Source organism: Macrobrachium nipponense, chromosome 16 (assembly GCF_015104395.2).
Source record: "Macrobrachium nipponense isolate FS-2020 chromosome 16, ASM1510439v2, whole genome shotgun sequence".
Taxonomy (NCBI): Eukaryota; Metazoa; Arthropoda; class Malacostraca; order Decapoda; family Palaemonidae; genus Macrobrachium; species Macrobrachium nipponense.
In genome coordinates this window covers 47,519,466-47,534,465 of record NC_087209.1, presented here as the reverse complement: position 1 = coordinate 47,534,465, position 15,000 = coordinate 47,519,466, and the positions used below count along the sequence as shown (strand labels likewise).

At 34.9% G+C, this 15,000-nt stretch overlaps 1 protein-coding gene across 1 annotated transcript in view; it reads left to right on the top strand.

Annotated features, from left to right (window-relative positions):
- LOC135195321 (synaptogenesis protein syg-2-like) overlaps window positions 1–15,000 on the top strand; it is a gene marked incomplete in the record, with an annotated part of 193,435 nt that overhangs the window by 123,115 nt on the left and 55,320 nt on the right. The window contains 1 exon segment of the mRNA XM_064221584.1: window positions 7,339–7,451. Coding sequence (XP_064077654.1) covers window positions 7,339–7,451 — 113 coding nt within the window.

The following is a 15,000-nucleotide window of genomic DNA, read 5'->3' as shown; positions in this document are numbered from 1 at the left end:
GACCTTTCGGCCTATTTATCTCATCGTGTGGGAGGTATGACCTCGAGGTATGGGTACTGGTTAGTCTAGGGATTAACAGCTTAAGGGCGTTGTTTTAGTTACAAAGAATATAAGGACATATGTACTGCGACAATAAGAGTGAAAGTTTAAACAGTGGTTAAATAGATATTCAAAATACAATGCCATGTGCTAGAGTTTCCTTAAATGTATGTTTAAAATTTAATATGTTACATGTTGGTTTTAGATAAAAATTACAAAATTACATACAGGAATGAAAATGAATATAGAAATCTAAATAAGGGAGTACAAATATATGTCATATATTCTATAGCATGCATAAAGGTACAAGAGATAATTTCTGTTTATACATAATGTGTATGATTTAAATTTGAGTGTGTGTGTGTGTGTGTGTGTGTATGTCCAAAATGGTCTACGTTGGTTAACGGTTGCTGATTCGTGTTGGGCGGGTCTCAGCGCCCTGAGTAAGGATGTTACTTGACTTTCGCTGACGCTGGGTCTTCTCATGCCTTCCAAGGGGCGCGATGTTCTCGGTGGGTTGGGGCGCGCTGTCTGGTCCCTGTTGGCTTGGGTATTCCTTCTCCTGCTGGAGGGGAGTATATGGTCCGATTCTTGTTGGACGTTCAAGGTCGGCTTCTGAATAGCGATGCTCACTGCTTCCATTATTAAGAGCGACCGTAGTTGTCTTCTCTGTGTACGACCTGGGTGCCTTCTATGAGCTCTTGTAGAGATGGCTTCCTGTCGTGAACATCTATGTAATGTTGATGGATGGCCCCTTGATTTCTATGAGCCAGCAGACGTCTCCGAAGGGTCGTTGTAGTGTGCCCGATGTAGTTTTTGGCTGTGAGGTTTACACACCTCCTCTGGACAAGTAAATTTGTAAACTACATTCGTGCACATCTCCTTCGGTCCCCCGGAGCGGTGCTGTTCTTCATTATTAAGGCTGCTACAAGGTTGGGCTTACTATATATCCTGAGGCTTATTTTATGTAAGGGGCTTTTGGGGTTACGCCTCTGTTTATTATCCCGCATAGTGTGCAGCAATCCTCCTTGTATGCAGACCCATAATGTACACGATGGTAAATAATCAAGTTTTCCTCGTTTTTCGCCATGGTGTTGGGTTGGTAAAATTTATGGGCGGTACATCGACGATATATTCGTCACAATAAAAGAGCCTGAAGATACCAAAAAAACTAGCAGATGCTCTGAAAAGAAACTCAGTGCTCAACTTCACCACAGAGCACAGCCAGCAGAAGACTTTGCCATTTCTTGATGTCCTGGTAAAACACAAGAAGGACAGTTTAAGACGACCGTTTATACGAAAGCAACGAACGCTGGGCGTTGCTTGAACGCACTCGGGGAGTGCCCGGACGCATATAAAAAGTCTGTCGTGAGTGCGTATGTCAACAGAACCTTCACACACAGCTCATCATGGAAAGATATACATAACGAACTCGACCGAATTCGCCAACTGCTGACAAACAACGGGTATGCAGATCAAAATTATCGAAGCAGCAATAGAAAAAGAAAATGGACGAATTTTACCAACCCAACACCATGGCGAAAAACGAGGAAAACTTGATTATTTACCATCGTGTACATTATGGGTCTGCATACAAGGAGGATTGCTGCACACTACGCGGGATAATAAACAGAGGCGTAACCCAAAAGCCCCTTACCATAAAATAAGCCTCAGGATATATAGTAAGCCCAACCTTGTAGCAGCCGTAATAATGAAGACAGCACCGCTCCGGGGGACCGAAGGAGATGTGCACGAATGTAGTTTACAAATTTACTTGTCCAGAGGAGGTGTGTAAACCTCACAGCCAAAACTACATCGGGCACACTACAACGACCCTTCGGAGACGTCTGCTGGCTCATAGAAATCAAGGGCCATCCATCAACATTACATAGATGTTCACGACAGGAAGCCATCTCTACAAGAGCTCATAGAAGGCACCCAGGTCTTACACAGAGAAGACAACTACGGTCGCCTCTTAATAACGGAAGCAGTGAGCATCGCTATTCAGAAGCCGACCTTGAACGTCCAACAAGAATCGGACCATATACTCCCCTCCAGCAGGAGAAGGAATACCCAAGCCAACAGGGAGGCAGACAGCGCGCCCCAACCCACCGAGAACATCGCGCCCCTTGGAAGGCATGAGAAGACCCAGCGTCAGCGAAAGTCAAGTAACATCCTTACTCAGGTCGCTGAGACCCCGCCCAACACGAATCAGCAACCGTTAACCAACGTAGACCATTTTGGACATACACACACACACACACACACACACTCAAATTTAAATCATACACATTTATGTATAAACAGAAATTATCTCTTGTACCTTATGCATGCTATAAAATATATACATATATTTGTACTCCCGTATTTAGATTTCTATATTCATTTTCATTCCTGTATGTAATTTTGTAATTTTTATCTAAAACCACATGTAACATATTAAAAATTTTAAACATACATTTAAGGAAACTCTAGCACATGGCATTGTATTTTGAATATCTATTTAACCACTGTTTAAACTTTCACTCTTATTGTCGCAGTACATATGTCCTTATTATTCTTTGTAACTAAAACAACGCCCTTAAGCTGTTAATCCCTAGACTAACCAGTACCCATACCTCGAGGTCATACCTCCCACACGATGAGATAAATAGGCCGAAAGGTCAGATTGTAAGTCAGTAGTCGCTTGATAATGCCATAAGGCGAAACAGCTGTCGTGACAAATTCAATAAATGGAAGAAGGAAGTCTGCGTATATTTCACCAGAAATTGACGAACGAGAATCGGAAAAAACTTCGTCGGTATGAAGATACCTGCAAGAAACTTATTGATGCCACTAAAGCAATTGCTTTTAACGAAAATTGTATTAGAGAAAAAACTATGCCCTAAAGTATATATATATATATATAGATATGTATATATATATATATATATATATTTTATATATATATGATATATATATAATATATAGATATATACATATATATATATATATATATATATATATATATATAGATATATATATATCTATATATATATCTATATATAGATATATATTCTATATATATATAGATATATGTATACACATATATATATATATATATGTATATATATATATATATATATATATATATATATATATATATCGATATATATATATACTATATATATATATATCTATATATATATATATATATATATATAGTTTATATATATATATATATATATATATATACATATATATATATATAATATATGTATACTATATATATATATATATATATATATATATATATACATGTATACATATATATACATGATCATATATATATATATATATATATATATATATATGTGTGTATATATATATATATATATATTATTTTATATATATACTATATATATATATATATAGTATATATATATATATACGATCTATATATATATATATATATATATCATATATATATATATATATATATTACATATATCATAAATATATAAAATATAATATATATATATATAACATATATAATATATATAATATTATAATTATATATATATATATATATATATACATTATACCATAGTATACATGTATACATCACACACATTATATATCACACATATATATATAAATATATATATTTATATATATATATATATAATATATATATATATATATATATCATATATATATATATACTATATCTATATATATATATATATATATCTATATATAAATATATATATATATATATATATATATATATATTACTATGTACTTTTTTAAATTCTTAGAAACATAGCAAAGGAACATTATTCGTTAGAACTCATGGACCAAAACTTCGATAATATTTTCACTACATTTTCATTTAGACTTGCAATCCTCGGGAATATGTAATTCATGCATGAAACTTATCACACTGACTGTTTATCCTGTACTTTGCAAAATTTGGGTCCTGGCCAAAACAAAAATCTTTTTTTCTTTTTTTTCAAGATGGTAACCTTTATTTTCAAAATGGGGTAGTTCACAAATGTTCTCATGAAAAGTATCACCATGCAGCTCAACTAAACATTTAAATTAGTCAAGTATTTCTCTACTCATACGTTTTTTCAACAATTAGGCATGATAGCAAGTAACCCAAAGCCACTTCAGGTTTCAAAATGGCTGCAAAATGGTAAAAAAAGACCGTTTTATTATTTAACGTTAACGAGAATTGCAAATTCTGGCTGCAACTATTCCATAACAAGTAAAATTTACCTTATGAGGTCAATGACATAAACAGTGGTGGTTGTGAAAATAATTTTTCGTAAAACAGAAGGACACACCAAACCTTCCGATAAGAAGCGATCAATCATTGCCTCCCCCATTTGTGTAGATATTTCTAGCACTCGCTGGTACGAGATACATAAACCATGCTGAAAAAAGGTATCAATTAGCTGCTTCTTCCTGTTTCTGGCATAAATGAGCAGCCCAATATAAATGCATATTGGAGTTTCACATTCCACAGAATGTTGCTGTTGTTCAGCCTTCTTGGGCACCTTTGGATGGCAGTTATACATAAGATGCAGTGCAATGGCAGTATCTGATCTACGCACATCATTCTCTAGTTGTGACTGTATATCAGGATCATGTTCAATCATTCTGACTAGTTCAAGTAGACATATAGGAACACTAGTCAGTACATATTCCGCTGCAAGCGTGCCATTAAATTTTGACTTGTGCTCCTACATGTGCGCTCTTACGAATTCAGCTGTTCTTGCCATATTGTGGGTATCATCATAATTGCATGCCAATGCTATTGCAGGACCGACATCCTTTTCAAAGAAAAGAAGGACATCTCTTCCTTTAGTATAAACTTGTAGATGAGGAATCTTAGCCAACAGCATTTCTTTTAGGCGAGTGCGATGAATAAAAAATTACTCCTCATTCAACTGTTGTACCCACTGTTCGAACATATTTGCAAGATCTGCTAGTCTAAAAGCCTTTGACTCTTCACTGTTTCGCACCGTTTCAAAAATGTAATTTACTAACTCCGCCATGGAAATATTTTCGGCGACAGTTACATTTTCTTGTTCATCGGACTTATCTTCTTGTTTTTTCTTGCAAGATCTTTCTTTGTTATAAAGCTAAGTAGACAACCAGGATGATATTTCATATCTTGTGCAATTACATCACCTGCACTAAGTTTAGCTAGCAACCTTTTATCTTGCAGCCTTTCTGCACAACTCTTTAACCTTTCATTTAATTTCATGGTCATTGCCTCTCTTAAAGATGACAACGGTGCCTCTTTGTCACACAGGAAACATGTGTAATCATTCTCGTGTGATGGTTTTTCACTTGTCCGACAAGGAAATTTTGGAGATTCACAAGTTTTACTCCTCTATTCGGTCTTCGAATTATGTTTTTCTTCTGCACCTTTTAACTAAGGTTATTAAATTTGATTCGTCAGCTTGGGTGATACTTAGCATCATTGTCTGTTAAGAATTTTCTTAATATCATTGCCGTCGTCTAGCCGTCTAAGGTCAAGTGGAATAGGCAAACTATTTATTCCGTGAAATTTGGGAACATTTCTTGATAACATTTTATACCCATCAACTGAGGATGTTAACGATTCATCTGTGTCTTCCTGACACAAACAACATTTAAACCAATTAGTTTCCCAACTATCTGTTGAGACTGGAGATAGGCGCATTCTTTTCGCCATGCTTAAATGAAAATCTAAGAATGCAAAGTAATCTATACACAGGGACAGTACTATAAATACAAAACTGGAACTTGTTTTACTACACAATAATTAATGTTTATCAATACAGCTAAGATAAGAGTGTTTACAGGGCGAGGGATTATCCTTTTACCACCTGAAACTGCACTTTATTTGTATGGGATTCGACTGAGTTCGACGATGGCGTTCTTACACTCAGCCCGATCGTTCATCCATAGTAATCTAACTCCCGTGCGATCTGTACACCATCTAGGGGTAGTATTCCCATTCCTCCTTGGCTTGGCTATCCCGCGTCAGCACACCCTGCCAATTCAGGTACGACTCTATGGTTGTACAAAGGGGGACACCATAAAGTATTTGGGAGACTCATAATGAGCTTACAATGAACCTCATAGGCAACGATTTACACCAGTGTGCCCTTGTAGTGCATGTAAATCGCTCTTATTTTTTTGCTCATGTGCAAATACTATTTGATATTATTATGAAATTTGAATGTAGGGACAAAAAAAAAATTATTCATGTGCTTTGTTTCAAACGCATGTTGAAATGCCAAAAAATTCATGTTTAAGCGGTAAAAATTGTGTTTTTATTCCTATGTTTTTGTGCATGCGCAGTACAAAACTATTAGAAAATAACTTATTGATTATAATCAATAAGTTATTTTCTAATAGTTTTGTACTGCGCATGCACAAAAAAATAGGAATAAAAAACAATTTTTACCGCTTAAACATGAATTATTGGACATTCTAGAAAAAAAGTACATCAATTAACTCACCAGTTTTATTCAAAAGAACGGTAACAGATGATTTTAAGTCGATATTTCATGTTTCTTCTATTGCAAAAACCGCCATATTGAAAAATTGGGTGGCCATTTTGAACAAATTGATTATTTTTTTGGGCTAGGAGTATAAAATAGTTCAGTTGGCCTTTGTGCAAAATTTCCTGCTTGTATCACGAATTGCACAATTACCTTGATTATCCTCCACTATAATAAAATAGAAAAATATCAATAGTTTTAAGAGCACTATCATTACCTCTGTGTCATTAGTTGTATACAAATAATTTACACTTCCTAACCAACTATAACTGCTGTAAATGATTCTGATGGTAATATCCCAGTTTATTCTTGCAATTGCTAGATGCTTTTCAGAGCCCTCTTTTGCAAGTGTGAAGGTTATAGTCTGAATTTTAGGAGAAATACACATTCTTGAAAATCATAATCAAACCATTTCTAGCTGGTAATCAGTCATAAGAGTGATTTCATAATACTACTCAACCAGTAAAACATTTATAAGGTGTAATACAAAAGAAAAAAAGCTAAAGATTTTAGACAAAAATTGAAAACTAAGTCCAAATTGGTAAAAACTTTGCTATCCCTTTATGTAAATTCACAGGATAAAATCAAATTACTGTTCAGTTATTACAATTCTTGCATGTTCGTTCGCATAAAATGCACTATTTCATTTCTTCATTCTTTCAACAACCATTCAGTTAATCAATCAATTAATGGCGTTATACTGAGGTTTAAGATAATAACATTAATTTCTTAAAGAATTGCCCTCTATTACCAGGACCACCGGATCCCCCCAAAAACTGCACGATAGCCAATCAAACGACGGACACGATAGAAGTGGAATGCGCACCAGGATTTGATGGTGGTTTGGCCCAAGTCTTTTACATGGAGGTACGGGAATTGTTTAGATTTATGCTACACACACACACACACACACACACACACACACACACACACATATATATATATATATATATATTATATATAGTATATATATATATATATTATAATATATATATATATATATATATATATATATAATATATATATATTATATATATATATATAATATATATATATATATACATATATGTATATATGTATATATGTAGATATATATATATATATATATATATATATATTATATATATGTATATATATAGATATATATATATATATTATATATATATATATATATATCATTATATATATATAAGCGAATGCCACAGGAAAATGATAGCCAAAAATCCAAGCGCTTTCGTCTTTACTGAGCCATTGACAATGTCTTAGTAAAGATGAAAGCGCTTGGATTTCTGACTATCATTTTCCTGTGGTATGCGCCTTATTTAATGAAGTCACGTGCATCTACTGTGATTTTTTAAGCATATATATATATATATATATATATGTGTGTTGTGTGTGTGTGTGTGTGTGTGTGTCGTATATATATATATATATATATATATATATATATATATATATATATATATATATATATATATATATATATATATTTATATATGTATATACATATAATCATCATCGTCATCAGCCGTTTCAAGTCCACTGCAGGACAAAGGCCTCAGATATATCCTTCCACTCCCTTACTATGCCATTCTATACCCACAAATTTTCTTAGTTCGTTAATCGATCGTCTTCTCTTCATATTTTTCTCTTTATCTGTCTCTTAATGTTATCCCCATCACTATGGTCTGAGGCTTTAGTAAGGCTCTAAGTTTCTGATGCATAAGTTAATACTGCTAGGACCGTCTGATTAAATACTTTTCTTTTTAGAGAAAGTGGCATTTTGCTTTTCATAATCTCATTTTCTTTACCAAAAGCTCTCCATCCTATGCTTATCACTAACCATAGTATTAATGTTATGCCTAACTGTATCTATAAATCTATCCCAGTTTCTATCATTTCCTTCTATAGTCTTCCTGAGAGCTTTGACCACTTCCTGTTTGTTCGTTCACATAACCCATTAGCTTCAGGTCTGTATGGAATAATTGTTACTTTTTGTATCCCCATGTCTTCTGCTAGGCACTCTAAGGTCCTGTTTCAAATTCTCTGCACTTGTCGGTCAACAAAACCTAGGGAGAGCCATATCTGCAAATGACCCCATTGAAAAATGCTACAGCCACTTCTTCGGCCGATTTTATGCTTAAATGCAAAATTTTGCTCTGCCCTCGTTAATTCATCTATTACTACCAATAAATACCTGCGGAGATATCTTGATTCACAAAAATTTCCTAAGATATCCATATGTATTCTCTGAAAACGTCCACTTGGTATTAGATATGACTCTAATTTACAAGAAGTTACCCTTGCGGGCTTGCAAGCATTGTGCACTGTACACTTTTTCACAAAATTTTCCACATCTGTCCACATATTTTTCTAAAAACATTTATTACGCATCTCATTATACGTCTATTCTACACCCAAATGTGGACTACCAAACTTGCAATGTACTATATCTAAAACCTCGGGAATTAGGACTTTCGGAATCACTATCTGTTTCGTGTCCTATTTACTTCCACTTGTCCTTAATTTATATTTAATTTTCCTGACCAACAGATTACCTTCTCATTCTAAACCTGGAAAAGGTAACTTATAACCTTTCCTGACTGATTCCCCTCTGAGGAACGCTTTTCGTCTGCCAAAATTTCATCATCTTGTGTTTGCTCTATGAGACTGATATCCCATTGTACAGAACGACCAGTAACCACCACAGCTTGAAATCCTTCCGTACCATAAAAACTTCTACTCATGCCATATATATATTTGAGCTTTGCATCAAAATCTCTGATAGTTAGGAACCATCAAGCTCTTTTGGGCGACAGGTCGAGCTTATCAAAAAGATCCAATAATGGCTTGTGGCTTGTAAGAACTTCCACTTTATTCCCCATTAGCAATATTTTTAAAATGAACCAAACTTGATACTATTGCAAAGGCATCTTTATCTACAGTAGGCATTAGTCTTTCATTGCTGCCTTTTGTCCCGAATTTCATGCTGTAACATCCTAACGGATTGAATTTTCCATCTAATTTTTGCATAAGGCAAACAAGCATCTATACCCCTCTGACTGGCATTGGTCACTAGTGGGAACTGGGGGATTCATTAATGCGTCCTTAACTTACTGAAAAGCTACTTGTTGCAGTTCTCCCAAATAAAATTGAATATCTTCCCGCAACACATCTGTTAAAGGGGCTGCTATGTTAGAAAACCCTTTCACAAACCTCCGGAAGTATCCCCCCCTCCCCAGGAAGGACTTAATTTGCTTCTTTATCTTAGGGACAGGGAAATCTTTAATTGCTTTGACTTTACCGTCATTTACTCTTCCTTGTTTGCATTTCTGCCTCTGAAAACTCAGTTTTCCTCTCTACGATAGCCACTGAACCACTTTCATTATCCCAATCCTGGAGGTCTACCACATAAGTGTTCTTCTGATACTTCCTAACTGTATCATTACAGTTCAATAATGCCACCCATGTAACACCAGTATTTGATACTCTGTTCATCAATAAGGTGCTAATAACCCCTCTTAGTTACTCGCTACCATCAGGTCTTTGTACCTGGATTTAAAATAACATCCTCTGAAAAACATCTTTATATTTGTGGTTAGTATCCTCATGTTCCACATCCCCATAAATATCACCCTTATTTATACCAGTGCCCCTTATTCCATCCACCATAACCCCAATGTTAGTATCAGTATCACCACTTATTTGTCATACCACCACTGTTAATGCTGCCAAAATTGTCACCAGTACCCCTATTAAAAGCACCATTATCACTTTTATCCCCATCATAACCGCCATTGTCACCACTATTAGCCCAAATATCCCAGTTAACACTGCCGCGATCACCAATATCCCTGTTATAATCACCAACATCACCGCCAGTATCCCCCATATCATTGGTATGCTTACCAACACCATCGCCGGAATTCCTACTAGTATGACTGATGTGGCTCCTATTTTTGCCCATATTATTGCCAATGTCACCGCTTGTGTCCCCCTTATTAACCTCTGTATCCACAGTTTCACATATATCCACATAAGGAATAAAAACACCCGGTATTCTGTGTCTCCCACATGCAGGATGGCCCAGCAAAAGTCTGTTGCCCAACACAACCCCTTTTATCATCAAAAATGGTTCTATCAGTACTCTATCCCCCAGAGCAAAACGTATTCTCATAAAACCTAAGGTATTTAATCTATGGGCTTGCACATCACACTCCATCTCCGTTGAGGGTTTCAAAGGGTATTGGTAGACCATGGACTGATACAGCTTATGGTCTAATTGATTAACTGAAGACCCTGTGTCAATGAATATTGGGCTCTTCACATCTCCCAGTGTTCCCTTTACTATCGGCCTGGGCTGTGTGGCATCCCCCCACGAAACCACGATGGCATTCACAAATCATCTGTACCATTTTTGTTGCTCGGTTTTCCAAATATTTATCTGATCCCTTTGCCCCTTTGAGTAACTAGCCTGAGAAGTTCTCATATTATAACTCCCGGATTTCTGAGGTGTGGGTCTTGCATCTCTCCGTTTCTGAGACGGACAAGACTGCCAAAAGTGATCTGCACTTTTGCATATTCCACAATATATGACTTTGTAGGCCCTGGTTTATTACAATTGAAGCAATGCAACTACTGTTGCCCTTGATCCATTGATCCTCTCTTACATTCCAGTTTTGCACACAGATTAGGAGAAGGAAACTCCGAGTCTCTGTGTTGTGTTTCTTGGACCAGTCCCATTAAAAAATGTACTATCCACTGGGTGATATTTGGACATGTGTTTCTGAATTTGGGAATAAATCAGTTCCTCATCTGATGTGGGTTCAATTTTTTCATCAAAACTGTCTACAATGGCGTCTAGGACGTTGTGTAGAAGCTGTGAGAAGTGAACAAGTTTCTGTAAGTTTTCAAGTGAGATATTACTCCCATTGACCCATGTGGAATTTTTCAATTTCTGTAGCCATTCTCCCTCTGAGTCAAAAAGTTTTGCGCTATACTCAATAAGGTTTTTATTACCTTTCCCAATCTTTTAAAGATCTCTTAGGTCTCTCACTATATCTCCATGTTCCTTTGTTCCATAGGCTGACCTCAGAAATGCTTCTGCATCATTTTTAATTCCCTTGGCATTTAAGTTGTTATTCACTCCCTCAATAAAAATTTGCACTGGCTTGTACAGAACACCATCAACAATGCCCCGAAAAGAGCTAACTCCCGCACTTATATTAGATATCATATTATTCACCAAGGTTTGACTGCTACCTGCTTCGGCCATTTTTTTTCTTTGGGGGGACTCATGATTCAGGATTCGCCCTGGCCTCAGTATCACCGATATATTTATCAACACACAAACCACCAGCACCAAAAGTAATAACGTGTCAATCCCTAATAAAAGAAATTGCATGCTCCAATTCCCAATGAACAAATATCTCTCAACTCTACGGGAGGAGATATCCACAAATAATTCACGGCCAAGGTTATCAGCTGATCAAAATGTGTCATTGCATAGAAAATGGGAAGAGGTGAGAGAAAGAAAAAAGATGAGAGGCAGACCCTCGCTTCTCCCTCGTATTTCCTGACTTTGCACAATCACCTAGCCAGCACTTCTCTCACACTCGCTCACATACAAAAATGAAACACGTCGTACCTCATATTCTTGTGCATTGCACTTAACAGCAAACCACAAAAAATAAAGTAAAACAAAATAGAAATGAAATACACTTGTGAGCAAATTGTTGACAAAAAAAGTAATAATGAAAGGAAATATTTAACACTTACGTCCTCATTAAGGAACGCACTTAAACACGTCATTGTCGTCTGCTCCCGCATTAGCGCGTGTGTATATGATTACACTTGTGATCGCAAGTAATTACTAGTAATCCATGTAAAACAGCACCACCGTAATTATTATACCATAATCTCTGCTGCATTTACAACACTCGTCATACCTACTAACATGAAAAAATGAAATAAAATTGAATAAAGAAATCACCAAAGATAATTGAACCACCATTTCTCTTCTACGTAGTCATATTGGATAAAATTAATTAAAGAATTAAAAAAAATCATCAAAGTACTATTACTACCATGCATAACCATATCCCCATTGTCAAACGACTCTATGAGTCTTTACCAATAAACGTCACATAAAAGTCTAGAGAATTCATTATTAGGTAGCAGCAATCGAATCCATCTGCAATGGATAAACATCTTATAGATCTTTCCATATTCTCTGTGCTTCCCTGTTCACAGTTACTAAAATCAATGGAATATGTCAAAGTTTCAAAGTCTTTCTTTCACTGCACCTTATCTCCGTGGATCTCCAAGCACCGCCTAGTTTCACAATCAACGTCTGTTGTATAATTCCACCCTTCATAATCATACCAGAAATTTGATCTCGTTCCTTGACTTCTAACAGACGTAAGAGCGCACACATGCAAATAGACACACGAACCTATGCATGCATGTCTCCTCCGGCGTACGTGCGTCTTCCATTTCACACACACTCCTTGACCCTTAAACAGGCGCTTGTAGATTCCGCTTATTCAGGTCATTTGCGCGTCCGCGAACTCTAGTGTGATCGGGTATGTTTAAAAAAATTTGTCCTGTACAGGTGATTTAAGGATTTCGCTGTTTCGCACACGTTTCAACACAAACACTCTATATATAGAGTCTCCAGTCGGCGAAAATTATACTTCAGGGGGTACTATAATACATCAGTAGAAGGCCATAGTTTATTAAAAACGTTTCGCATACAATTCTCGGTGCATCATCAGTCTGTGAACAATAAAAATAAATATATTATAAAAAAGGAATTAAAAAATTACAAGGTAATTAAAAATTAATGGTTTAAAAAGAAAATCAGAAGTTAAAAGTTACATTTTTTTTTAAAACACTGTAAGAAGAGAGAGAGAACTAAGACACCAACCATCCAAGGCTAAGGACGAAGAAGGAATAGCAAAACCTGATGTCCCAAACAAAGTCAGTTATGCCAAATACAGAGGTGAAGCCTCGGTGCTATTGTTCAAAGATGGAACTAGCCTTTTAATAAGTAATGACTCCAGAGAGTTAGATGATCTGGGTCGTTTGTATATCCAATAATAGAGAATTACTGTTTCAAGACCTCTATTTTGCATATAGCATGATTTTCAATGTTAGAAAACTGAAACCCATGTGGCTGCAATATCTCATTTGCAGGGCATGTGAATTTATATACAACATTAGATCTCATGAAGGACTGTAAGCGATCTTTACAGCTGAAAAATTAGCCTATCCTGCATGGATTATTAGAAATAAGTTTTAACTGAAGACAGGGAATTTCTTGTTCAATGATCTGTGTTAGTCTACGTGAGAATTTTGTACCAAACATAAAAGGGATGGAAGCAAAGAACACCACACACACACACACACACAACACACACACACACATATATATATATAATATATATATATAATATAATATACTATATTTAATATTAGATAATATATATATATAAATTATAAAGTATAATATATATATATATATAATATAAATATATATATTATATATATATATATATATATAAATGATATATAATCGATTATATCTATATATATAATATTATATTAATATATAATATATATATATAGATATTATAGATATATCTATCTGATCATATTATACTATATCATTAATATATAATATTAATAACTAATATATAGGATATTATATAATATATACTAGAGATATATATATAGATATATCTAATCATCTATCTACGTATAATATATATAATAGATATAGATAGAGTTAGATAGATATATCTAATATATAATTATATATATTATATATATATATATATATATATATATATATATAGATAGATATATCTTATATATATATCTATATAATTATATATATATATATATATATATATTATGTATATATAATATAATATATATATATATATATATATATGAATAATTATCACATTACCGTTATTCATATAATTTATTCGAGCTACAAATGTCCTTTAATATCTAATTCGCTCTACCTTGGAATTGATATATTCAGCCCTTCCTATCAGGGCTGAACTTGAACTTAACCCTTTCCGGTCTTGGGGCTTCTGGGAAGCCCACACCAACACCGTGCATATCTTTGTAAAAACTCGATATAGCGTCCCCAAAATTTATCCAATCCATAGTCTGTTTTCGCTACTTGACGATTATAAATTAAAGAAAAGCTTTCCCCCCGCAATCAATCCACAATGTACCCCCGAAAATAATATAAAAACTCCGTCAAAAACTCTGCTTGTTTCTGGCGAGATCACCTCGTTTCGCCCGCGAGTTCCCCAGGTGAAAGGCACCTCTCGCTACTTCTAACTGGCTTATTTCCTCACGTCTTTGTAACGCTGTCACCAAGTCGCCCTACATCCCT